Below are 27,232 nucleotides of genomic sequence, written 5' to 3' on the forward strand. Positions count from 1 at the left end.
CGCCCCGCCCGTCCATGTTTGGCCTGCGACATTCCAAATTTGCCGGGACAGTCCCATCAAATTCGGGGGCTGTTGGCAACTATTTTTAAGTTACTACTATAGGGCTGAGCTGAGGTTTTAGAGGTGTGTCTGTCAACAAGTTTGTTGACGGTTTTCAAAAAGAAGTTGTGGTGGAACTACAGTGTGTTAACCCAGCCTTACGGAACGTTATGCATCCTTAAACCATGGCACATAGGAAGCCATAGGTACTATGACTGAAACATTTTTAGTTAAAGTTATAAATACTCTTTGCAATGGAGCTGTATACTGTATACTGCTAGAAAGGTCTACGGTATTGTTTATTGCAACATAATTAATGACATTTTCACAGTTATCTTTATTCTCCCGGTCTCTGTAATCACACGCACATAATTCTATGGTGGGTGGGTAAGAAAAAAAAAACTATCGGACGTTGGTTTGAGTAATTTCAGCTTTCCTGGGAGATCAGAGGAGCTGCACTGAGTTCTAAGGTTTCCATGACAACCATAGAAGTTCTGCTTTTGGGCAAAAGTATGAAACGGCTATATAAATGCTGAAAAAGATTAATTTTTGATCAGATAATGGCTTAAGACTATGATTCAGAGTGGCGAGCACAAGACTGATTTGTAAGACTTCTGGAGGCAGATCTTTCTGCAAGTCATTAATGGTGACGATGGAGCAGATATGAAGAATTTCACGTAGCCAAGAACATTAGACAATTTAAGTACTTTGAAAAATCTTTGAGAGTTTAACAAAACCGTCATCTTCATTTCTTCAGTAGCTGGTAAGGTTTGGTGGGATTGGTAGCTCCTGAACATAAATGGAGTCTTACACAAATGTGTTAGAACATTTCTTCTTCAAGGACTTGTCCAAACCAAACTCTTTTCAGATTATAGGATTCCCATAGATAATAGGGCTTGTTGCCATGTTGGAGGTTCCTAGATGTTATCTTCAAGGGGTCTTTTGAACAGATGTAGATTTAGCACTTTGTGGTACCCACCAAGATCAATGACCTTCTACTGATTCAAAGGATCGTGTAGTAGCTCTGAAGAGGATTCAGGCCAGTCACCCTTTGATTGTCTATGCAACTAAACTACCCTCAACTTTGTTCTTTAGAGGGTTTTCTGATAAGGCAGACACGCAGGTGTATTTAGCATTAGGATCTGTAAGCCTACACTATGAGTGGGTCTGAAGGATATGCCATAAATGTTTGACAGGTTTGAGACCCCCTACCTATCAGATGAATATGAGGTCCCTGTTTCAGTGGCAAAGCCATTCAACGTAAACTGGTTAAAAATGTGTGAAGTGCTCATATTCGTCAGATAAGCTATACATCTAATAAAACAGCTAATTAGCAATCCCATATAAAAGCCACCCACTCGCTATCTACACTAAAAAGAGTGAGACAAAGATAGGGAGGGAAACTTTGTGCTGCTGTTAGGACTAAGGGAAAACAGATTAACATTAGAAATCAAATCTTCCCTTACATGCTAACCATCAGCACAATACAGAGAACTAGCAAGAAGTAGCCCCATAGGGAGAGCCCTCTTGACTTACAGAATTCAGAATAGACTGCCCAAAGGTTATTTTTTCTAAAAACCTATAACCCAACCTATAACCTGTTATGAGATCATGCAGACATCTGTGGAAGAGAAGGGGTTAATAAAATACTGTTTGAGAAGACTAAGAAGATTGGGAGGGGAAGCAAATACTTTGGCAAATACAACCAAGACTAAAACAGCAAGATAGGTATGTCACTTAGTTTAACAGAAATGAGTAAAACACAGGAGGCTCAAAAGAAATACTTCATACTGTGCTGCTGTTAAGACTAAGGGAAATCAGATTAATGTTAGAAAGCAAAACATAAAAAGAGTAACCACTACTGGAACAGTAGGGAAACAAAAGTAGTGCCCTGGAGCAAAGGTACTTTGGACTATGGGATTTGTGGTTATTTTGCTCCTATGCAAAACCATCAACTCCCTACTGTAGTTCACTCTGAAGGTTTAACTTGTAGTGTGATTTACGCTGTTATTTACACTCATACTGTTTCATATTGTTGAACTGCATTTATATGTTTATTGTACTATATCCTGTTCATTTACACTATTATTACACTATATCTGTACTGTACTGTGGAAAGGGTTAAGCTCAGCCAGTTAATACGTTGGGACTTCCTATCTATTATGAGAAGTTAGAAATCTTCCAAAGTTACTATAAGGAACTATGCAAAGTTTTGGAGGGAAATAACAGACACACTAACCTTTTGACTGTCTGGTTTTGCTCTGTTGTTTATGTCTAAAGACTTGTTTATGTCTGGAAAAACCGCTTGAGTCTTTGACAGACAGAAATTGTAACAATGTTTCTATTTAAGCTGTGTTTCTCTACACCATCCCTCCCAATAGAAGGTTCTAGTTCAGCTAGAAAACTGTATATAAAGAGAACAGTGATAGGGACCAGTGTTTAGTAGAAGAGACTCTGCCAAACTGCATGAGTGACCAGAAGAACACTTTGAGATAGGTAAGCTGAGCCACAGACCCTGGGTCGAAAAACCCTGTGGTCCAGACAGCCAGCTGGACGACTGAGCCACAGACACTGGACTACCAACCTTTGGCCAGGGTACCAGAAGGACAGCTAGCTCAGACCTTTGCTCTGCACAAAACCTTTTTCTGCCAGGGAAGAGACTGGAAAGCCAGCTCAGTACCTTGCCTGTATTGTTTTGCACTTGAGTTCCTCCAGTAAAGAACTGCAAAACCTGACTCTGGACTTATTGCCCATCCCTTCCAGAGAGCAGCAACACGTGGTGACGCCTCAACGTTGTTTGGGGGCCCCAGCAGGACCACCCCAAACTCGGCCACTGCACAAATACCAGAGCCTTCCTGGGTGGCAAAACTTGACACCACAAGGACGGGCCTTGTTTGATTTTTAATGGGGTCCTGATCCTTCAGTGCATTCACTCAAAATGAGCATGCACTCAAAATGTACCTACCAAGTTCCTACATCAATCTGTGTCAAGTAGTCAGATCCACCTGAAATATAATGTGGTAGACTTACTTATGGCCTACCATTTCTGACCAGATAAACTGGGTAACGTACCAAGCATTAGGGACGATACCCGTTAAAAAGGCCGATGCTATGTGTTGTGAGGAGGTTGGTACTTGATAAACCTCCAGAAGGTCTTCAAAAGCTTGATCCTTTACCACGGCTAGGACTTAATAACATGACACTTTCCAATCTGAACTCTAATTAAGCAGGCTGATAAACGGGGCTGGAAACATAAAGCAGTCATACCAGGAATATTAAGCTTCATATCCATAAAGAATATAATGAGATGTTTAAAGCCGCCACTTATCTACTGTGCTCTCTGAGCGGAGAGATAACCCCCTCCTGCTGTGATGTAGCCGTACACCATGTTATTGCTGTATGTTGGAAGCAATACTGATTGGGATCAACGTCTTATTTCAAGATTGTCGGGTTAATCTGGACCCACTGGAATAGTCAATTCCCTGTAGAGGACTATTCAATTGTGTATTTCAGCTATGGCAGAATGGATATTGGAATAAGCCAGTAAAGACAATGCACATTCTTCTCTTCTGTCTCCCCTGCCGTCTGGGAGGACGAGCTTGACATCTCTTTGCTTCACAAATTAATTCATACTGTAATGTACATTGTAGGAAGGAATATCTCCTGCCGCATCGTTTAACCAACCTGCCTCAACCGCAGAACGCAAAGATCAGAGTCTACTGACACAATTACATATTGTAAACAGCCTTCCTGTACAAGCGACGGTCTCCAAAATTTAAGGAGGTTGTCTCCTACTTGAGCAAGGAGGTTGTCTCCTCCTTGGGGGCCCTCCGTGAGTAAGGGTGGAGAGCTGCTCTGGTGGACCAGACCCATCCTTGTATTCAAAGGATGGACATTTGTGGACTGCTGGGGTGGAAATGTATGGCCAGCTTCAGCTTTCATGCTGGAGATAACCTTTTTACCTCTATTGCACAAGGCTTGGTCGTAAAGGGGTTGCCCAGGATAAGAAAAACGTGGCAAGTTTTTTTCAAAAACATTGCCACAGCTGTCCATGGGTTGCGTCTGGTATTGATGCTCAGCTTTACTGAAGTGAATGAGGCTGAGCTGCATAAGGTACACTATATGGGAAGATTCTTATAGAAGGTGCCACACAGGAAACTCAGAATATATAATCAATATCAGATTGGTGGGGGTCTAACTCCCAGCACCCCCGCCAATCAGCTGTTTAAAAGGGCCACAGTGCTTAGACAAGGGCTGCAGCCACCTCACAACATACCAAGCACAGCGCCGTCCATTGTATAGTGGCTGTGCTTGGTATTGCAGCTTAGGCCTATTCACTTCTTGGTTGAACTTGATGGACTTATGTCTTTTTTCAACTGTATTAACTATATAACTTCAACGGGACTGAGCTGCACCTAAGCCATTTGACTGATGAACTGGAATAGGAAGAGGCCAAGGAGCTCACCAGCCTCTTCAAACAGCTGATCGGCGGAGGTGCTGGGAGTCGGACCCCCACCAATCTGATATTAATGACCTATCCTGAGGATAGCAATCAAAACACGGTCACGGCAGCATCTCCGGTTCCATTTTTATTATTTGTACCAAAAAGAACGTGTACACAACAGCAGCAATGTTTCAGCTACATGGTAGCCTTTCTCAAGCTTGGTAGCCGAAACGTTGCTGCTGTTGTGTACACATTCTTTTTGGTACAAAAAATAAAGATGGAACCGGAGATGCTGCCGTGACCGTGTTTTGATTGCTGATCTGTGGACCGCTGAGGATCTGCGGCCGTGGTTGGGCTGGTGCATTCTGGTTTGGTCGGTGAGGTCCGTGGGTGCTGCTCTTCAACATTTTTACACTATCCTGAGGATAGGTCATCAATATATGAATCCTTGAAAACCCCTTTAACCCCAATTAGTACATCTTAATATCCAATAATCAGTAGAATTACATTGGAAGAACTTGCTCTACGTTCAGAGACTCCAGACTATTGAGCCCACATTCTCTCCCTCATCTCCAGGATGTTATTGTAAGCCCAGGATTACTTCTGAGAGTCAAATATTTCCTTCCCTGCTCTACTGTTAATGCCAGCACAGGCCGCCATATATTATATTCCATGACAGGAACGCTGCACAACCAGAAAGTACTGTTTCATCTTGACAAATGTTTGGCAACCTTGCATTTTCAGTTACCTAAAAGCAACCAGTCGTCACTAACATAGAGGAAAATATAGTACTGTCATAAAGTACTGTGCTGTGGAGGTCAGAGCCCCAAAGTTTTAAAGGGGTATTTCCATCTCATGTCGCTAGAAAATGCTATCAATGTCAGATAGGTGCTGGTCCCATCTCTGAGACATTCCCCTGTCTTCAGGACGTTGTGACCCTCCAAGTCAAGTAGACGACTGTCACGATTCGGTGTGGGAGGGAAACACCACACCAAGCATAAGAGGGAAGGGGGGGAACAGGGAATCAGCCCTGAAAACTAGGGAAGGAAGATGGACACCTCTTAGTAAAACCCTAACCAAAATCCTGACTGACTACCAGTATGAACAGACCGCAGAGGTAGGTGTGTTCATACGCAGGAATACCTAGAGTCCTACCTAGCCCTATAGGACCCTGGTACTAATGGCAGGGACGAGACTACCTGTTCGTCCAAAAGGAAGGACGAACATGAGTCTCCTTCAAACAATAGGGAAATGCAACACACAGAACCCAAACAAAATACAAAAAGGGAAAGGAAAGACTTAACTTCAAAGGAGCAATAAAAGCACCAGGAACTCGGCCGAGATCCACACACCAGCTATCCACAACTGAAACTGAAGCAATAAACCGCACAGCATTGTGGGAGAAGCCACAATAAATAAGGAAGGTTAAATGACCACATTAGCAACACCTGAGACAAGGGGTGTGGCCATTACCAGAAACAACACTGACACCTATTGATCCAGAAGGAAAACCTGTCAGATCCAACCACGTGTTGCCAGATCTCCTGCCACCTGTCGCGGGAACGTCAGTGACAACAACACTACACAAGAATGGCCATGCTCCATTCACCGCTAGGCAGTCCCATAGCACTGAATGGACAGGTGAATTGAAGACCACTTGAATAGTCAGGAGCGCTGCTGTGGGGGCAAAAACAGTGAAGGAACTTCAATGCTGAATTAGTGTTGCAGACTCTTTACTCTGAGAATCGGTGGGAGTCCCGGAGGTTGGCCCCTATAGATCATAAAGTGATGGCATATCATTTGCTTATAAGATGGAAATACCCTTTTAAATCAGTACCACTGGTTTACCTGCAGCACAGCTTCATTATTTAACGGGTCTGAGGTCATCTAAAATTAAAGGGGCTAAAGAACATATGGGTGTGATAGCAGCTGCTCTGTAAGACCCATTGGCTCTATGCACAAGAAGAGAATAGTACTTATTTGACTGGTCACCATGAAATGCTACATATAAGCAAAATGGATGCCTAGATGTGGCCTCCCACAGCTGATTGTTGTATCAGTTTCATTCTGAATGGTTTATGACTTTCATAAAATAACCCCTTTAAAGGCTGTGTGTAACAGCGTCCTCTGTGCAACGCTGTCCCCCTGCTTACCGCCGTGGTTTCGGGCACCGTGCTCATCTGTGATCGTGGTCTGCGATTCCCTGTCTCTGCTGCAGCTTTGGGTTCTGCCTGTGTGGTCAGTATTACCTTTGAAGATTCCACAACTTCCATTTAACCTGAACACTGCTTGAACTCGGCTTCGGTTGTGGCAGTACGCATCACTCCCTGGGCGGGGCTGAGTTGTGTCAGGTGATCTCGTTAACCTATCCTGTCTCTCCTGCAGGTACTTTAGTAGCTCAGACCTCTAGCCAGACGCCTAAGTGTCAAGGTCCTAAACTTGTAAGATCTTGTAATCTTGTAAGAGCTTGCTAAAGAGCTTGCTTACCACCCGTGTTCCTGACTTCGTTTATCTCCTATCCCAGCCTGCTTGAATCGCCTCTCCTGTTGCCGACCCGGATTGTCTGACCTTGCTCCTGTGCCGCCTGTCTTGACCCTTTGCTCGTCCTGACTACATCTCTGCATCAACCCTTCGGTTCCTGTCTTGTTTCTCCTGGTCACGACCCTGCCTGGTTTACTACGTCTGTACTGTCGGTACCTTCATAGGTTCCTCCTGGTATTCCTGGACCAGCTGTCACTGACTGGTTTACGCTCCAGAGTAGCCCCCGGCAACTACCGACGGTCAAGCCTATCCTCTCATCTGAGGCTCTAGTGAAATCCGGGTAGTTGCTAAGTCATGCCCCTCTGGAGTATTGCTTGTCAGTGGCACAGTGGGTTCGCATCTGCTGTTCTGTGATACTGTGTACACCTTTATTATTGCATTGTACTCATTTTGAGCTAATAATATTTTTTTCAATTGGTCCTCATTAAAAATGTTGAGCCCCTTTCTCTGTACAGCCTTGAGATTCTCTCGTAGCAGGCTCTGTATTTTTACTGTATTCCAACAGGCAGCTCAGCATTATCTCTGACCTCCTAAACACTCATTATAGCTCAGTCCTTATCTTACTGATAAGAATGTGGCTTAAATAAGTGTTTTAGTAATTTACAGATAAGGTTTATTAGATGACCAGCACAAAGTGAAAGATTCACACAGTTAGACGGACAGTTAACCTTTTGCGACAGAATGGCTGAAAATTTTTAATAAAGACCAAAAGAAAAAATAATTTTTAGCCCAAAATAAGTAAAATGCAATCATAAAAATAATTGCCCCCCCGACAGTGTAAATAGCCTTTAAGCTCCATTCCATGTGGCACCTTTTACGCTCCAGCTCTGCTTATTCAGACAGGCTGCTGACTATCAGTACAAGCCCACCTCTTCCTCTGCATCATGTAGTGATTTCTTCCACCAGTATAGAGTGATTCTACACAATAGAAGATTATATACTGAGCCAAAACGAGCTGATTCTGAAATTCTGATGTAAAAGAGAGAAAAAAATGTATCAGACCGGGACATAAAAAGCAGCCTACGGCGCAGCGCCACAGAAGTGTGGGATGTTTGTAGTACGTACCTCACATACTGAGGCAGCTGGTGACACCGCATCCCTCAGCTCAGACAATTACGCATGCAGGAAAACGTGAGGAGATTTACAATCCTTTTACACCGTCTGCATTACAGCTCTCCCCTGGTACATCCACCTGCGTGCGGAAGAAAGGCCCCCGGAAGCAAAGCAGTAAATCCAGCGCAACAAGGGAAGCCATTAAATTGGAAAACTCCCTCTGAACCATTTACAGACTCCATATTATCTTTCACATCACGTCGTCCTGATGAGCTGAAGACGCCAAGCAGCGTACACCGCGCACAGATATAAAATCCAGCCCCGCGCAAGCCTTAGGTAGACAATCAAGGGACATATCGCTACGTTTCTGCCGCGGTTGGTCACTTCGGACGCTGCAGACCCGCCAGGGGCTTAGGTCATTGAATGGAGCTGAACCGCAAGCCGACACCCGCCGCAGTTTGAATCAACGTCTGTCTGGACACAGCGCCAGGAAAGGACATGCCCCTTCTTGACACGGTCATGGCTTTGAACCTGCAACGCTGCCCCAAATGTAGACACCGGAGAAATTTTGATGCTGTTTCCGTGACAAAATTCCACGGGCCCTTAGAATGTCTTTTAAGGAATACAGTGCGACTTCAGGGGAGGGGGTGGAGCATGACACAGGAAATCTGCGAACTCAAAATTAGAATTCCTGCATCATGCCCCACCGGATCTGACCCTGCGCTGGATTTTGATATAGTATAGTCTTAAAGGGGTTTTCCAGGACTGCTATGTTGCAGCTTACATCAGGTATATCTTCCCCGTGTTTTTTTTTCAATTTGGACTCTCCTGACCCGTTTTCACCATGTAAGCCAACTTCTCAGGTTTGCATCCCTCCTGTATGAAGCACTTCCTGTTGCTGCATCCAACCAAACCCATGATGCACTTCTCCTTCCTCTGCAGCAGCTCCAGCAGCGCCCCTAACAACGCACTGCTCGCTTGTAGCTCCTCCCACCCAGCTATTTACATAGACACTCCCCTATCCCTGAACTCCCATGGACTAACATCACAGGAACTAGGAAAAAGCTGCATGGACAAGGTCATGTGACCCAGTGGCGTAACTACCGGGGAAGCAGGGGAAGCGGCTGCTTCGGGGCCCAGGCTGACAAGGGGCCCGGCGCCCGACAGCGTGTCAGTGAAGTTTAATCTTTTTTATTTATATGCAAATTACCTTCCTAACGTGCCCAAGAGGTTGTCCCTCCGGCCGTTTGTGCCCAGCCACGCCCATTATCGCCAAGCCCACCACCGCCCAGCTGTTAATTATTCACTCACTGCTGTCCTCGTCTTTTTTTTTCTCGAAGTGCGCCGTAGTCTCGCGCATGCACTGATGTTACTCATGTCCGGGCCCATGCGGTGTCCTGGCAGAAGCCTCAAGTAGTGTAATCACGCATGCGCCAGCTTTCTCCGCTTTCTGGCGCATGCGCGATTACATTACTTGAGGCTGCTGCCAGGACACCGCGCGGGCCCGCACGTGAGTAACATCGGCGCATGCGCGAGACTACGGCACACTTAGGAAAAAAAAAAAGACGAGGACAGCAGTGAATAATTAATAGCGGGACGGCGCTGGGCTTGGCGATAATGGACGCAGCTGGGCACAAACGGCCGGAGGGACAGCCCTTTGGGCACATTAGGAAGGTAATTTGCATATAAATAAAAAAGATTTTTATCAAAAATAAAAAGGACAGGTGGGGGTAAAAATAGTATATCAAAAATTGGGCGGGGGGGGCTGGGGGGCCCATACAAAAATTTGCTGTGGGGCCCAGGCACTTCTAGTTACGCCCCTGATGTGACCACAGGCCAGAACATTACAAAATGACAGCGACCTTCATAAATAATTATTTTACAGGATGTTGACGCAAACTGGAAAAACCCTTTAAATTAATTGCTGCAGCCCTGTAAAACCGACCTTAGTCATGTTAAATGCACCAAAAAATTATGTACCACTTTTATTGTTTTAGACATTTTTTTCACTTTATCCAAAGTGAGACGTAAAAGGGTGTGGCCTATGGAAAGGGGAGTGTCTCAAGATGCAACTGTGCGGCAAAATTCCACCAAAATCTTGTTGCAAATTTTCCAGATTTATCGTCTAGCATCAACCACTTTCATAAATCTGGGTCATTTTTTAAGAAAGTTTTTGCTTGAGTTTGCATTGGCGTACTTTGATCTAGATTTGTTTGTAAAATTTGGCGCATCTTTAAACCTTACATATCAGTCTAGAAATGCTACTGCAGTTTTGTTAACACCGCTAACCACTCCCACTTTCCCACCCACTTTTTGAAAGTGTTAAACGGGCTCAAAGTTTTGCACAAAGATGACATGCGCTAAAATTTGCCTACTTTTTACCTCCAGAATTCTAGGTCAGAGGGAATCATAAATCCCTGTGTCAGTTTACACTGTCAAAGTCTTAGACTATTAATACATTAAAGGGAACCTGTGACCGGGATTTTGTGTATAGAGCTGAGGACATGGGTTGCTAGGTGGCCGCTAGCACATCCGCAATACCCAGTCCCCATAGCTCTGTGTGCTTTTATTAAGTAAAAAAACTAATATGATACATATGCAAATTAACCTGAGATAAGTCCTGTCCCTGAGATGAGTCAGGGACAGGACTCATCTCAGGTTAATTTGCATATGTGTCAAATAGTTTTATTTAAACAATAAAAGCACACAGAGCTATGGGGACTGGGTATTGCGGATGTGCTAGTGGCCGTCTAGCAACCCATGTCCTCAGCTCTATACACAAAATCCCGGTGACAGGTTCCCTTTAAATCTGCCCCAATACAGAGAAAAGAGAAAAACTGCTCGTTCCCCAACATTTTTCTTTTTCTGAAACAGCGCCACTCTTTTCCACAGGCAGTGTTTGGTATTACAACTCAACCCCAATGAAAAGAATAGACTAAAGCTGCAATACTAGGCATAACCTATAAACAAGAGTGGCGCTGTTTCTGGAGAAAAAAATAAATAAAATTTTTTCACATCTCGTAGCTCATAAACCCCTCTGTGGCCCATATTTTGGTGAACTCCTTACTTTTGGAGAACAGCAATCTCATTTTCCACCACGGCTTCTTTCCCACGTAGAGCCTTCTTTGGGATGCACTTCAAGGCCACCAATCGCTCAGTATCCTTTTCTTGAGCCAGAACCACTTCGGAGAATGCTCCCCTAGAAACAGGAGACAGAAAATTAGTGTGTCTGGCCTACTGTTCATCAGTCCTACAAAAACCATAGCCCTATGCCCCATCTTTTATAGACATCCATATGTGTCCATCTTCCCACCTTCGGCCCTTCTTTGTTACTGGTCCTCCCTGCTTGGTTCTTTCCCGGGTTTCACCTTGTGCTTCCAGTACCTCATTTTCAGGTATGAGGCATGTTTTGTATGCTAGGTAGGAAGGTGAGACACTATGGCATCCACTGTGCAGTCTATCACCTGCTTGGTCAAAGGTGTACAGATGGAGACCTTGAAGTCAAGATGGCCATCATGGCAGTAGATGAGGTCCTGAAGTCAGGGTCCCAGGCTAATGAGTTTAACTAACTCCATTTAATTGACAATAAAATACAAAAATCGGGTCTATTTCACCATCATCTTCAACTTGGAGAACCCACGACATGAACCCTTGACATGTATGGTGTAGCTAAAAAATCATGTCTGAAGATCGTTTCATACTCTCGTACTTTCCACCAAAAAAGGTCCATTCAGTAAATTGGTTACTAAATGGAGAATAGGAACTCCATATGTGGGGCCCACATATTTCACATATGGTGGCCCTGTTGGAAAACTCAAAGGAGGATTTGGCGGGAAACCCCCTTGGTAGCATGTTGATAGCTAGTGGGACCATGTTGGTAGCTGTTTTCAGGAATTCTTTGTCAATAGGGCCATCCCTGTGGTGTATCATCAAGTTAAGTGTCACAGGGAGGTGCCACAAAAAATGGAAGAAGTCCCCGAAAAATGGAAGTCCAGCCTAGTCCATGAAGTAAGCATGAGATAAGAGGCATATGTAACTGGCAATCTAGGAGGCCTCTATGGCCACTCATGACATCTTTCCAATGTTTTTAAATGGCCCTGGTAGTGTGAGATCTTAAAGGTGTCCTATAAATTAGGACATCTTTTAACATCTTTATAATCCAAAATCTAGGAATCTTGATCTAAAAGTGGAGTCCTAAGCAGGGCCGATCCTAGGGTCACAGGTGCCTGGGTGCAGAAATATTTCTGGCGCCCCCACATGGGCGTGGTTATCTTACTAACTCCTCCCCTTTACAATGTTTCTATGGCCCTGGACCTGGACCTTAACTCTTTGCTTGATGTTGATGCATCAGTGCAAAGGGAATCTTGACCACTGCTTAATGAAGACTGTGGCTGTAAGAAGCTTGTAATAGAAGAAGTAATTTTTTTCAAAGCTTCTTCCTTTCTTTTTCGGCGGTGCTTGTATTGACATCCTGATAACTTTGTTTTTTTGCTAGACATCTAAGGGGAAAAGCAAATGTATACTACACTGATCAGCCACAACATTAAAACCACTGACAGGTGAAGTGAATAGCATTGATTATATTATTACAATGACACATGTCAAGGGGTGGGATATATTAGGCAACTACAATGGGGTCTAATGGATCCTGGAGGGGGGGGCTCTCTAACAGAGGCCCTCTTTGTGACCTGAATTTTGATGGGCACAGTGGCTGCATTTTGACGGGCACAGTGGCTGCGTTTGGATGGGCACAGTGGCTGCGTTTGGACGGGCACAGTGGCTGCGTTTGGACGGGCACAGTGGCTGCGTTTGACGGGCACAGTGGCTGCGTTTGACGGGCACAGTGGCTGCGTTTGGACGGGCACAGTGGCTGCGTTTGACAGGCACAGCACAGTGGCTGTGTTTTTATGGCCACAGTATGTGTTTTGATGGGCACAATAGCTGCATTTTGATGGGCACAGTGGCTGCATGTTGATGGGCACAGTGGCTGCAGTTTGATGGGCACAATGGTTGCATTTAATGGCACACAGTAACAGTATTACTTACACACAGGGTGCAGCCAGGGAAGCCAGCCAGGTCAGGTGCAGTCAGCACCCACTTCGCAAGGCACTGCAGCAGCCAGCAGGCAGATGATCAGATCGATGGCACGCCACTCAGTCTGTCTAGCCAGACCAGGCAGAAGGCATTCAAGGCACTGGGCAGGCTCAATCAGCTCAGCTGAATCAGGCAGCAGCAGCTTTAAAATGCTCCGCTGTCCGCTCGCTCCAGTCCCTCCTCTGCCTCCTAGCTACCACGCTGTCTGAAGATGGCAGAGGTGGGTGGAGCCGAGCGGAGCTATATGATCTCCAGCCGCAGAGGCGGCGCGCCGCGGGCTCTGACGTCACGTCGTCACTGACATCCCGCTCGGCTCGCAGATTCCTCGGCGAATCGGCTGCTCGGCTTAAAAAAAAAAAAAAGTAAAAAAAAAAAAAGTAAAAAAAAAAAAAGTCCCGGCGGCTCGCTCGGCGCCTTTCGGGTGACAGCGCTGGGGTGCGGGGCACCCACTGCACCCCGTGTAGGATCGGCCCTGGTCCTAAGGTTGATTCTCTGGTGGTAATTATCATAGCCTTAACGTTATGTGCTCTGATTATCATCCATATATACAGGTATGACTCAGTCTAGAGCATAGTACCTCCTGGGGGACAGAGTCTTCTGCCCCCACATCTATCCATCAGCATCAGAGCAGTAGACAGATAATAACAGTATGCCATTCCAGCCGGAACAGATGTTCCATCACCCTTGTGATGAGAAGTTACAGGACACAACTAGTGGCATGTCTCTACATGGCACGTACACTTAACACATCACAGTACGAAAGAGTAAACTATTAGTGGAAACTATCTGACTATCCCAAAGTTCCTGAGAAATAAACCGAAACCAGCCACAAAAAGAAAAACAAGTCTTCTCTGGGCTACCAGGGACAACAGGGCTTTCTCCGACAGGGCCACCTTTAGTTGTAAGTCCCTGGTCCAAGCATTTGCCACTGACCACCAGGGATCATATGCTGAATTTACAGATTGTTGACATTGCCTCATAGCTCATACATTTTTTACCACAAATTAGCCCTCCTGAGGACAGTTATTAAAAAGGACCTGTTTCCTCTCCTGACATCTGTTTAATAATGCAGAGAATAAAAGGACATGCTTCTATTTTTTTGCGGAACGGAAATACGGACATATGGAAACGGAATGCACATGGAGTAACTTCCATTTTTTTTTGCAGACCTATTGAAGTGAATGGTTCCGCATACAGTCTACAAAAAAAAAAATGGACACGGAAAGAAAATACGTTCCTGTGCATGAGCACTAAGTAATTGGCCAGTGGGATGAGCTAATCCCAAAAACATCTTTCATTTTTTAACAAAAAGTCTACGACCACTCTTCTAAGCATTCTTTAAGGGTCTACGTCAGATCTTCAGGAGCGTTGCACTCGTATAACTCATATTACATAACACAATTTTTTTTTAAAAAAGCAGCCACTAGGCATTAGTGCCCAATTCACTGCCATTGCTCACTAATTGTTTCCCACTGCTTCCTCGCTTCTTGCATGTGACTTTGTGCTCTTCTGAAGGGACATCCACCCACTCACTATACTATGCTCCCAAGCCCACGCACAACATATCCTCAGCTCACTAACTAGCAGTCCTCCTCGTTAGCACAGGGAGGCTGGCATCATCTCCCACGGACGATGGCACTGCGTGGGAGGAAGAGGGCAGTGGCAACGGCACCCAGCCAGGCTGACACGATGGCAGACACAAAAAAAGCGGAGGAGGAGAAGATATTGGATTAATCAGCTGTAAGATGGAAAGCTGAAACGTTCTTCTCTCAGGACCCTGCTGATTTCCGTGATCACAGCGGCCTCACGATACCGTAAATGTCTTGTACAGTAGCTGAGCACGGATGACTGGTCTGCCTCCCCTCCCGTGACACATCGTGGGCTGAACAGATAATTAAGACATCAGGCGAAACATAAGAAACATATCCAAGCAGTAGCCAGGAATATTTAGCCTAATATTTTTTCTTTGCCTTGTGAAGAAAAGATAGAATTGCATTAAAAAAAATCCCACCAAAAAGTAAAAACTTAAATTTTTTTTGTTTATATTGTTTTTTTACCTATTTTCAGCTTTGCAAAAAAAAACGAATAATTATAAAATAAAAAAAACTTTCAATCATCAATGTGAAAATCCTTATAATGTCTTCTAACAACTTCAGTCATTAGCAGTGGGTTGAAAAGGCACACTGCCATGGGCACAAGGGCTTGCTCCAGCAAGTGGTGATCATGAAGGATGAAGAATGCTGAGTTCATTGGTTATGGTGGGAATATCTGCCCACCACAATGGATTACAAAGAAGGAAGAATTTTTTCAGGTGTCTTGTGAAGTGAGTGGTAGTGGCGTTCCACAATGATGGCGTTTCATGCAAACCTAAATAGACCCATGACCAACTTTGCCAAGTGAGGTCCTTCCTTCTTGACTTCTCTACACTTCCCTTCTTCTGCCCATCTTCATCCTCCACAGTAAACATTCACTGGCCCTTACTTTTGAGGGTACTTTTACCATAGAGCAACTACTATGCCTACTACCCTGGCACTTATACCAAGCTGGCTGAGGTGAAGAAAATTCTGCTGACCATGATTTAGGAGTCACAGCAATAATCTATGATAGCATCTAATTTTGTCTACAGTCAACAAGGTTGTCGGACAGATTGTCCCTAGCAACCGGTCTGTCTTAAGATACATTCAGGGCTTTGATTCTAGGAAGAATTGCCAGGCAGTGTGTTAGGCTGGTGGCCCGTGTCCACCACTGTCTTGCTGTCCCGGGCTCCACTTTCCCTGTGTGTATTAGGATTAGTGCTCAGTGAACTCCTCTGATTAAGGCTCTGATCAGTCTCCCTATTTAGCTGGACTGTCATTCCACCTCCTTGCCTGAGCTTTGCGGTTTTCTAGTCTTTAGTAACCAGCAAAGGTGTGATCTCTTGTCTGACTACCCATGTACCGTAGCTTGCCCCTGTCTACAGATTCTACTCCTTGTTGCCTTTCCAGACCTTGGAACTGATACCAAGACTTTGTATTGAGCATACCCCGACCGTGGGCTGTGTTCAGACTACTACTTTTCCCTGAGGCTACACCAGGACTACTCCAGGAGATAGCAGCCTAGTTGGTTTCCTGCAGCGAAGTCTAGATCCCTGTACAGGGGTTAAAGGGTGAAAACCAGGAACTGTCAGGACAATCCCTTAGGTTTAGCCCAAAGTCAAACTGGTTAGTTGGCACAGGGGGTCCTCACCGACTGTCCTTTACACAAAGAAGGTACATGAAGGTACGTGAAGACGTGAAGGACCTCAATCATATCTTTTTCTATTTCTTATTGCCATACTAATGGCATTTTTTAGAAAAAGATTTTGGTGAAACTCCCCTATAAATTTTTGTTCTTTTGAAGCCTTTGTATTAACCAGGTAATGTTCATTATAACCAGCAATATTGAACCCATTTATATTCTCAAAGCGTTCTTCTGGATCGGGAAATCCTTGATGACAGGATCTTTCCACTGAAGCAGAAAGTTCACTGCACATTCTCATTTCACACAGCAGTCATTCTAAAATGCTGTATTTTTGGCAAGAAACCAAGCAACATGTCCCTCGGCCCTCTGGCTGTTTCTGACATTGTACAATGAGCGTACAGCCGTTATGTGGAAAAATTGTAGTTGTATCTTTCCCCGTCCAATGTAGAAGTGAAGGGTGGCATGACTCTTGGTCTCTTCAGCCATAGAGCCAGTCTTCATATTACATAACAGCCTGAGTATGGGAACGGGATCCATGGACAAGTCACAAAAGATTCTATATCCATGGTTGGCATTACAGATGAGCAAATCAATTCTAAAATGAGAGAGAGAGAGAGACAGAGGGGAAAGAGGATAGAGGAGAAAAAGAGAGAGAGAGGAGAGTGCAACGAGCCCCTAGTGCAGAGGACAGGAGTAGTAGTGGCTCTGATGAGGTGGTGTGACCTCCATCAGGCTGTTGCTCCCTGGGGGTAGGTGCAGTGGAAAGATGGTTTGAAGAATCAGGCCAGAAGTAAAAGTATAATAGTCTCTCTTTAGTTAGTGCAAAATATACGGTAACTTATGGCACATCCAGCAGTCATAGGGGCAAAGCGCAGTTTTAGTAACCAAGTGATAAAATATCATGGCTAGTTAGGTGGCAATTGAATTGCACTAGCAGGCACTTGTGGATATAGGTGTCCACAATATGATGAAGCCTGGTGTTTGACTGGTCTGGAAGAGGTCTAGGTGATGGGTGTCTGAGCTGTAGTCCCTCTCCTGCATCAGGGTCTGTAAAGCAGTGTTTTGTCGATCACTCTGCTGTCTAGGCACACTGAAGCCCTTGGAAGCAGTGTTCTTGATGCTGATACTTTTTCAGGAGTTAAGGTCTCACAGGAGAACTGGATACAGTCCCTTGGAGTAGGAGCTCTGAAATGTGATTGCTTTCTCCTCCCTGTCTGGACCTGCCCACTCCCCTCCAAGAGGGGAAGAACAGGGCACTTAGCCCTTTTCTTGCCAACCATACGTCCAATGATGGTGTACACAGCAGAAACATAAAACATAATACACAACATAATTGCAAATACCCCCAGGTCTGAGGTACTAGAAGAGCACAAAGAGAGAGAGAGAAAGAGAGAGCGGAAAGAGAGACAAAGGAAAGAGTTTTTCAGGCAATTAGGACATTTCTATTCAGGTCAAATTTATCCCCTATTCAAATTGTTTGGCCGAACTGGACCTGAGTCAAATTTTAAGGCCTCTTTCACACTTGCGTTGTCCGGATCCGGCGTGTACTCCACTTGCCGGAATTACACTCCGGATCCGGAAAAACGCAAGTGTACTGAAAGCATTTGAAGACGGAACCGTCTTCCAAATGCTTTCAGTGTTACTATGGCACCCAGGACGCTATTAAAGTCCTGGTTGCCATAGTAGGAGCGGGGAGCGGGGGAGCAGTATACTTACAGTCCGTGCGGCTCCCGGGGCGCTCCAGAATGACGTCAGAGCGCCCCATGCGCATGGATGACGTGATCCATGTGATCACATGATCCATGCGCTTGGGGCGCCCTGACGTCACTCTGCAGCGCCCAGGGAGCCGCACGGACGGTAAGTATGCTGCTCCCCCGCTCCCCGCTACACTTTACCATGGCTGCCAGGACTTTAGCGTCCCGGCAGCCATGGTAACCACTCTGAAAAAGCTAAATGTCGGATGCGGCAATGCGCCGAAACGACGTTTAGCTTAAGGCCGGATCCGGATCAATGCCTTTCAATGGGCATTAATTCCGGATCCGGCCTTGCGGCAAGTGTTCCGGATTTTTGGCCGGAGCAAAAAGCGCAGCATGCTGCGGTATTTTCTCTGGCTAAAAAACGTTCCGTTCCGAAACTGAAGACATCCTGATGCATCCTGAACGGATTTCTCTCCATTCAGAATGCATTAGGATAATCCTGATCAGGATTCTTCCGGCATAGAGCCCCGACGACGGAACTCTATGCCGGAAGACAAGAACGCAAGTGTGAAAGAGCCCTTAGAAATTTGCTCCTCTCTAGTTGTCATCACTTGCCTCTACTGAAAGGGACATTGATAGCTTGGTCAACCAAAACCTACACCTGGTGCCACACTTGGTGCCCAAACCTATGAGCCTATCAGCTGTACTGGATCCACCTAGTCAGCAGCCACATTTAGGCAACTGGCAGTGTTATTTTGGCAGTGTATGGTATGGTCACTTGTGCACTGCATCAATGTACTATTTGGGCACTATATGGGACACCATAAGGAAGGAGCCATGTCTACCCCACTCTTGGTTTAACAAGAGCATGTTTACCTAGACTCCCAAGAACCCCCCCAAACCCAGTAGGTTTCCATGTATGGGTCTGTGAAAAACTTCTCCGTTCCTTCACAGCTGTCCTTTCTTGACTCTGCTAGCTACATGCCATGAGAGTAACTACCCGCAGTTACCGGATAAGTGTTGACTGTCTCTTCTGGTCTAATGAACTGGGATTTATAGCCGTACTTTAGTCTTCCTGAGGGCTTCTGGTTGTCTCTTCTAATAATTCTACATAGAGATTCGGAATAGTTCGCCTTCAGCTGCGGCCTGTCTCTCCTGTGATTGGTAAAGGCAGCCAGAGAGAGAGAGAGAAATAAAACGATGGAAATAACAAGAGACACGATAAAGGCTCTGCAGACATAAAGTGACGGACAACAGGAGAGACAGTGCTGTGTGAAGGGAGCGAGAGGACCTTTCCCTGCTCCCATCCCTCACAGCATGTTCCGACCATTGCCATTCAGTCTGCGGGGCGCAAACACCCTCTAATCGGTCGTGTTTCCCTGGACAAGACAAGAAAGGCTGATGTTTCCTCTGCATCAAACGTCTCCGATCTGGCAATGCTTCATAACCAGATAGTGGGGTTCTGAGTCACGAGGAAACTGGAGGATTCTTTCAGTGATATGGGTGCTTAAAGGGTTAAATAATCTGATAAATGAGAGCGGTGTAATGTTGCCAGAGTAACGAGAAACATGAAATTATCCTATTGTCTTTAATTATATGGCTGCTGGCTACCCCTGGCCTGAGGAAAAAACGTGAAGCTTCTGAGACTCAAAGCAAAATCTGAAACAGCCCCCCCCCCCACCACCACCACCACCATGTGTTATTTAGAATAATTGTGTCCTCATATGTAACAGAGGGTCTGCGCGCCGTTTCGGCGAATTTTTTGAAATAATTTAGTTTGATCCGAATTTATTCGCGGTGAATCGCGTTAAAAAAACGGCTATTTCCTGGCTGCAGAGAGCCTTTATAGTGGTGCAGAACACTGTGCCTTGCAGTAACACGCATAGGGAGTCTGCTGTGGTAGTGAAATAATACTGTGAGTCCGTATGACACGCACATGACTGGCGTCGCTCTTAGAATCCTTGCACACTTCGCTTAGGGTACTTTCACACTAGCGTTATTCTTTTCCGGCATAGAGTTCCGTCAAAAGGGCTCTATGCCTGGAAAAGAACTGATCAGGCATATCCCAATGCATTCTGAATGGATAGAAATCCGTTCAGTTTAGATCAGTATGCCTTCCGTTCAGTCACTGTCAGGCGCTTTGGCCGGACATAATGCCGCAGCATGCTGCGGTATTATGTCCGTCCAAAATGCCTGATCAGTCGCCGGAATTTCGGATCCGGCATTAATTCCCATTGACTTGCATTAGTGCCGGATCTGGCATTGCAAAACAACTGAAGGATGGATCCGTCCTGCGCAGACCGGGAAAACTGTGAAAAAGACTGCAAGACGGATCCGTCCATCCGCATGACAAGCGAAGAGACGGATCCGTTCTTGCAATGCATTTGTAGATGGATCCGCGCTCGGATCCGTCTAAAAATGCTGTCAGTTGTCACACTGATCGGCGGATCCGGCAGGCAGCTCCAACGACGGAACTGCCTGCTGGATTACACTAACGCTAGTGTGAAAGTACCCTTATTTGGGCAGTCACGGGGCCAAAACTGACCAAATAACTCAAGTATGAACTCAGCCTTACAGTTCGATGTTAGCTCCAAGAAGAAGCTCACTCCTTTTACACCGTCGGCAGCTGATTCCACATATATGTCTACAGAACCTGTTCTATTAAACGCTTATACAAGTAGAGCCGCCCTGGCAGAGTGGAGAGGATGTCAGCAGTACCATATTTTTCGCCCTATAAGACGCACTTTTTTAGCAGTGCGTCTTATGGGGCAAATGCTGCAATTTTACACTGATGCATCGCTGCCGGCGTGTGTATCAGCGGGAGGGAGGAGGGACTGGGGACCGGCATCTTGTTTTGTAATGGCAGCGGGGCCCGGTGCAGTCACTGTATTCTACTACACCGGGCCCCGCTCACTGTAGTAATCATATAGGCAATGTTAATTCATCTCCAATCCAGGCTGTAGTACGGTACTTACTACTAACTTTCATAGCAGGCAGGAGGCCGGGCGAGCGGGCGGGATGCGGCAGCATAACTCACTACGTCACGCACCTGCTCCGCGCACTTTATGAATGAAGCAGGCGGCGCAGGTGCGTGACGTAGTGAGTTACGCTGCCGCCGCCCGGCCTCCTGCCTGCTATGAAAGTTAGTAGTAAGTACCGAACTACAGCCTGGATTGGAGATGAATTAACATTGCCTATATGATTACTACAGTGAGCGGGGCCCGGTGTAGTAGAATACAGTGACTGCACCGGGCCCCGCTGCCATTACAAAACAAGATGCCGACCCCCACCCCCTGTATTAGGGGTCATTTACTACACAGGGACACTGTTGTGGGGGGGATCTGTGGATGACACATAGCATAAGATGCTATGTGTCATCCACAGATCCCCCCCTATAGCAGTATTATGCCATTCCCAGATGCCCCCATAACAGTGACATTCCCAGATGGCCCCATAATAGTGCCATCCCCAGATGCCCCCATTATAGTGCCATCCCCAGATGCCCCCATAATAGTGCCATCCCCAGATGCCCCCATAACAGTGCCACCCCCAGATGCCCCCATAACAGTGCCACCCCCAGATGCCCCCATAACAGTGCCATCCTCAGATGCCTCCATAACAGTGTCATCCACAGATGCCCCCATAACAGTGTGTCACCCACAGACCCCCATAACAGTGCGTCATCCACAGATGCCCCATAATAGTGTCATCCACAGACCACCATTAGTTCAAAACCCACCAAAAGCACACCTTTTGGTTCAAAATATTTGTTTTCTTATTTTCCTCCTCAAAAACCCAGTGCGTCTTATGGGCCGGTGCGTCTTATAGGGCGAAAAAAACGGTCAGTTTGTGTTGACATCGCTGATTATTTAGCCCTTCCTCTGATCCGTCAGAACAATAACCCAAAAAAACGTATCCTGTCTGTGGAGCATCCGCCTTCACTCTGTCAGCATTTGGTCAGTAATCCATCAGTATTGCTAATGCCAAAAAAAAATCTAATAAATAAATAAAAAGGAAATTAAAACTCCCCAAAAAAGTCTGTAATTTTCTCACTTCACCACACAACAGCTAATAAGCCCTTTTTTCCCCACTAATACACGCCAAAAAGGGCTGTAATTTTCTCAATTCACCACACAACGGCAAATACTTTTTTGTGACACTATTACACGCCAAAAAGGGCTTTAGAACATAGAACTGCACCGCTGAACGGCAAATATATATATATTTTCCACTTTTCCACTACACAAAAGACTTTAGAACTTTATTTCCTTGCAATAAACCCTGTTAATGGCTGTATCAAACAGCACTTGCACCCCAATAACAAGAACGGTTTGCTGGAATTACAGAGCTGTATAATGGCAATTTGGATCCCCAGTCAGTGCAGCAAGGTGTAATAGGATTGTTCCTATTACCCAGGCTGTAACCTCCCCTACTGAACCCTGTTCTACATAAATGTTGTGGAATGATTCCTCCCTATCCTTTCCCTACACCTTGAATAATCTTTCCCTGCACTTGTAAATCGTCTTTTTAGCACAATTAAGTTTTTTCTACCACTGTCCCTAGCGCCTGCTGACGTCTCTCCCTGCACTAAGTACACTGGAAAATGGCAGAATCCAAGATGGCTGAGGCTATTTATAGGGCTGTGACATCACAGGGCTGGCTGGCTGCTGATTGGCTGCATGCATGGCATTATGGGTGATCCCGCCTTCCCAGAGTTCCTTGCCCCATGTCCTTATACATGCAGCAGCCATTTTAGGAAAAAATGTGATTTGTTACCACGAAGCGTGAGGAAATTCGGATTTGCTGCGAATCGAATAATTCCTGAAATTCGATTCGCTCATCTCTAGTTATAATGTCAGAGAGCAGAGATAAGGAGCCGTCAGCTAAGCTGCCTGACAGAACAGAGTGAAAATTCAGATCCTGCTACTAGAAACTCAAGGCTGCACAAAGACAGTGGTTCAAAATTTTTAATAAAGACCAGTTTAAAAATTATTTTTAGCTCAAAATGAGTACAATACAAAAGTGTAGTATATAGTGAGGCTCAGCCCCCTCATCCTCCTAGGCAGCTCTGCAGGTGGTGGCAACCAGCCCTGCTCACATTCCTGGACAGGTACCTTCTGTCTACAATATGACATCATGGCTGAGCAGCCTGACATAAAAACTCATATGCAGTATATGCAAATGCCAGAGCATAGTGTTTAGTGAGTCCCCACCACCTCAACCCCCTAGGCTGCTATGCAAGTGGTGGCAACCAGTCCTGTTCACATTCTAGGACAGCTCGCTGGCAACCATTTTAAGTACTTCCTGGAGAACTCCTTTAAGAAATAGACTGATCCAAAAACAGATGACGCAGCATTTCAATCACGGCCTCTATCTAAGGGCACCATGTCAACTATCTGAGGCCACCGTAAAAATAGTGACAAATTCCTTTTAAGCTTTGTCAGATGACCAGCTAAGCTCTTCTATATCTATACAGTAGAATCTGTGGAGGTTCTTACTACTTTGTAATCTGACTACATGAAGCTCAAGTCCAGTAGGACAGGTTGGGTGAATGAGCATGACCTCTATTCTACCTGTCAGCCATGTTGGCACCACTCAGTGGCCTTAGAGGACAGCTGGTGATAGAGCTAAGATGACTGTCGATTATGTGAAGTTTCCTCTTGGAGATATCGAAAAATGTCAAATGATGGGTCAGGTCCTCATTAATGCGTCTACTTCATTTCCAATAGAGATGGATACCCCTACAATTCTTAATATCGTATTGATAATTGCACCCAAGTACAACCCTCTTGCCAAGGGCATTGCACATTGGGCATTGAACATAGGCCTCCAGATACTTCCCTCCATCTTTGGTTGAAGACCAGCTTAGTTTAGATACGACTTGGTTAGTCTTTATTGCAGACGGTCAGGTTGGGGAAGGTTTCTGCTGCATCTAGATGCCTTCCATTGCTCACCTAAACAGAATAAGGCCATGCTGTATTGTCCATTACAGTCATATTGTTAGATACATGCACTGAGAATAGACAAGAGAGAGGTCCATCGAGACCTGTAGACTTCCATAAATTGGAAAGACGTTAGGCAGCCTTGGGTTCACATACTTGTAGCATTTTCATGGCTTATAAGCTCCTGAATTGTTTTAATAGATTTTTCAATCTTTCTCGGCCTGTGATCCGGCCATTTTGACAATGATAAATAGATGTAATTACTAGAAAGGAAACAGAATACGTCACCGGTTTTGGTTTTTGTGTCACATTTTGATAAATAACCCTTCCAATGTCACCGATCACATGGAGAATGATTCGGATGGCATTGAGCATTGAAAGTGCCACCAGTTCGCTCACTTTTCATTACTGTATCAACATAATAACCAATTACAAAAGCCTAGCTTGGGCTGAGGGCAAAAGTAATTTAGGAGGACGCTAGGAACCTAGGACCCGTGTCGTGATTTTGGCCAAAATACCATATAAGCTGATCACATCCTAGACCAGGAGTCAACTGGGAAGTTTTTCGACAGCTAGAGAGTCACCAGTTGGCGACGACTGTGCTAAACTTTACATTGATGTGTAGTCACTGCCCCTTGAAGTAGACGTACATGAGCGGGGGCAAGAGAGCTGAAGCAGAAAAGACACACCCCGTGAGCAGGGCCACCACAACCACCACCACCTGAAGTGCCAACTTGAAAAAAATCTTGCAGACCAAATGGAGCAATGAATGGGGAGATCTCTGGATCCATGTGAGGTACAGGGCTGGTTCTAGCTTTGTTAGAGAGAGATTGTCATGTACTATATGATGTCTGATTTTCATTTTTTACATTTGCAGTGACACATTAGGCCACTGCCACTGATAGGGTTTTATATTTTTATATGTCTTCTAATATATGAACCCCTTAAGGACCTCGCCATTTTCCATACACATAAAAAACTACAGATCTCCCTGCAATAAAAAGAGCCCTTGAATATTTCAGTAAACATAAATATAAAAAAAGTTATGGTGGTCAGAATATGGCAATAAAAAGATCAAATAAATTTTTTCCAACGTTTTTTTAACTATTAAAACACTAAATAAATTTGTGTTTTAGAAACACTAGATAAATATGGTTTCACCGTAAATATGTTGACTCGTAAGAATAAAGGTAACAAGTCATTTTTATTGCATAGGGAACACATTAAAACTGTGATGGAATTGCCTTTTTTTTTCAGTTCCACCTCATTTAGAATTATTTTCCAGCTTCCCGCTACATCGTATGCAATCTAAAATGATATTACAACCTGAAAAAAATAAGCCCTCATATAGCTATGTGAACAGAAAAATTATGGCTCCAGGAAGGCAGGGAGTGAAAAACTAAAATGCATAAATCAAACATAGGGCTCATCTGATCACTTGTCCCATAGACTGCAATGAGTTTCCATTGCAGTCTATGGGAGATTCACTATGTTCCTATGGAATCCTGCCACAGGCAGGGCTCCATAGGAACAGCAGTGGCAGGTCTTGGATCCTTCACAGGGCCCGAGGCTGCCACAGCAACTGAACAGCTCCCTCGATCTCAACATGAGGAGGCTGTTCAGGCCCCGGGAGCACAGAGCCCGCTGGGTTTTACCGCTCAGATGCAATATTCACAACTGACCATGCATATCAGTGATACAGATGATCACAGACATTGTTTCCGGGTCAGTTTCTGAGCGGGCACCATGTTTAAATCCCGGTCATACTTAAGGGGTTAATAGGTGTTATACTATGTTATGTGAATTATAGGTTACTTCTGGCAGAATCATAGGGTTCATCCAAGGCCCTTTACAACTGTCTTCAGGAAGGGACAGGCCCTAACCCCTGGGCTTGGCTCTTTCCTGTGAAGTGAGTCAGCTAAGTGAAGTGTAAGCAGTCTTGTAGCAGCTACAGTCAGCTTATGGAGACTCAAGGAGATGGTCAGGAGGCATCCCAGAGACTGATGGCAGTCCAGCATCCCTAAGAAGTTTGAGCTGCCAAGATGGTGTGCATGGAAATCTGTGAAGGTAGCTCACAAGGCTATAGACTTTACTGCACTTGGTTAGGTGTATTATAAAGGCTTCCGACCCCTAGTCATACAAAACTGCAGCACTCATTCAGGTATATTGTAAAGGCGTCTGACCCCTGGTCCTATCCCTGCTTCAGTAAGAGTCTTAAAATACAGACAGAGTACTGGGCTTGTGAAGCACCCCATCCCTCCAGCTGAATTGGGATGCATAGAATAGTTTATTTGAAAGTGCTTCTCTGTTGGATGCTGCTTTTAATTCAGCTTTAGCAAAGTTTTGCAACCGTTCAAGAACAGTACCTCCATTTTTATGTGGATGATTGTTTAGAACTTTCTCTTCAGTGAAGACGTCTGGTAAATGTTAACCTGCACCACCTCCTTCCTCGTCTGGTCTCCTGTCCTTAAACCGCACTTTTACACCATTGGCACCCCACTTTCCACCAGACCAGAGGCCACAACCTGAGTGTGCTCCGGAGGGAGAGAAATTAGAGTGCCTTTACACGTGGTGGGAAAAATCCACCAGAAAATACACAGCATAAGGACCTCCCCCATGTTATCCTACTGGGTTGAAAAGTGTCAATCACTGCCCTGCACAGAAATATGCACCCCATGCTTATAAATGCCCACCTGCATTTTTCCAAGATGTGTAAAGGCACCCTGTAAAGCAAGGTTTTAATTGGTGCTTCCCCTTTAATTATATGTAGTTTGGTTCATGATCTCTGATACCTGGCGGCATTCCTGCAGTTTGAGGTAACTGGACATGCATAGTGCCCTTTATGTGGAGCTCGTAGGGACCAGGAGAATAGAAAACACTTAAAGGGCTTCTGTCACCCCACTAAACTTTTTTTTTTTTTTGCTTACTTATAATCCCCACACTGCGGTTTATGCCTACATAATCAAATTAATCATTTTGGTCCTGTAGATTTTGTTTAAAACATGCTTTAAAAATATGCAAATTACCTTGCTACCAGCAAGTAGGGCGTCTACTTGCTGGTAGCAGCCGCATCCTCCGATCCTAAAGACGCCCCCTCCGCATTGTGATTGACAGGGCCAGGGAACGGGATCTTTCTCTGCTGGCTTTGCCTGTTAGCATTCAAAATCTGGCGCTGTGGCCGTACCTGTCTTCAATCGGCGCAG

General features: G+C 45.2%; 1 protein-coding gene across 2 annotated transcripts in view; it reads right to left on the reverse strand.

Annotated features, from left to right (window-relative positions):
• PNCK (pregnancy up-regulated nonubiquitous CaM kinase) overlaps positions 1-27,232 on the reverse strand; it is a 56,275-nt gene that overhangs the window by 14,472 nt on the left and 14,571 nt on the right. For both annotated transcript variants that reach the window (XM_040442803.1, XM_040442804.1), the window contains exon 3: positions 11,145-11,276. In XM_040442803.1, coding sequence (XP_040298737.1) covers positions 11,145-11,276 — 132 coding nt within the window. The remainder of the gene's footprint in view (positions 1-11,144; positions 11,277-27,232) is intronic.

This window comes from Bufo bufo, chromosome 8 (genome assembly GCF_905171765.1).
Source record: "Bufo bufo chromosome 8, aBufBuf1.1, whole genome shotgun sequence".
NCBI lineage: Eukaryota > Metazoa > Chordata > Amphibia > Anura > Bufonidae > Bufo > Bufo bufo.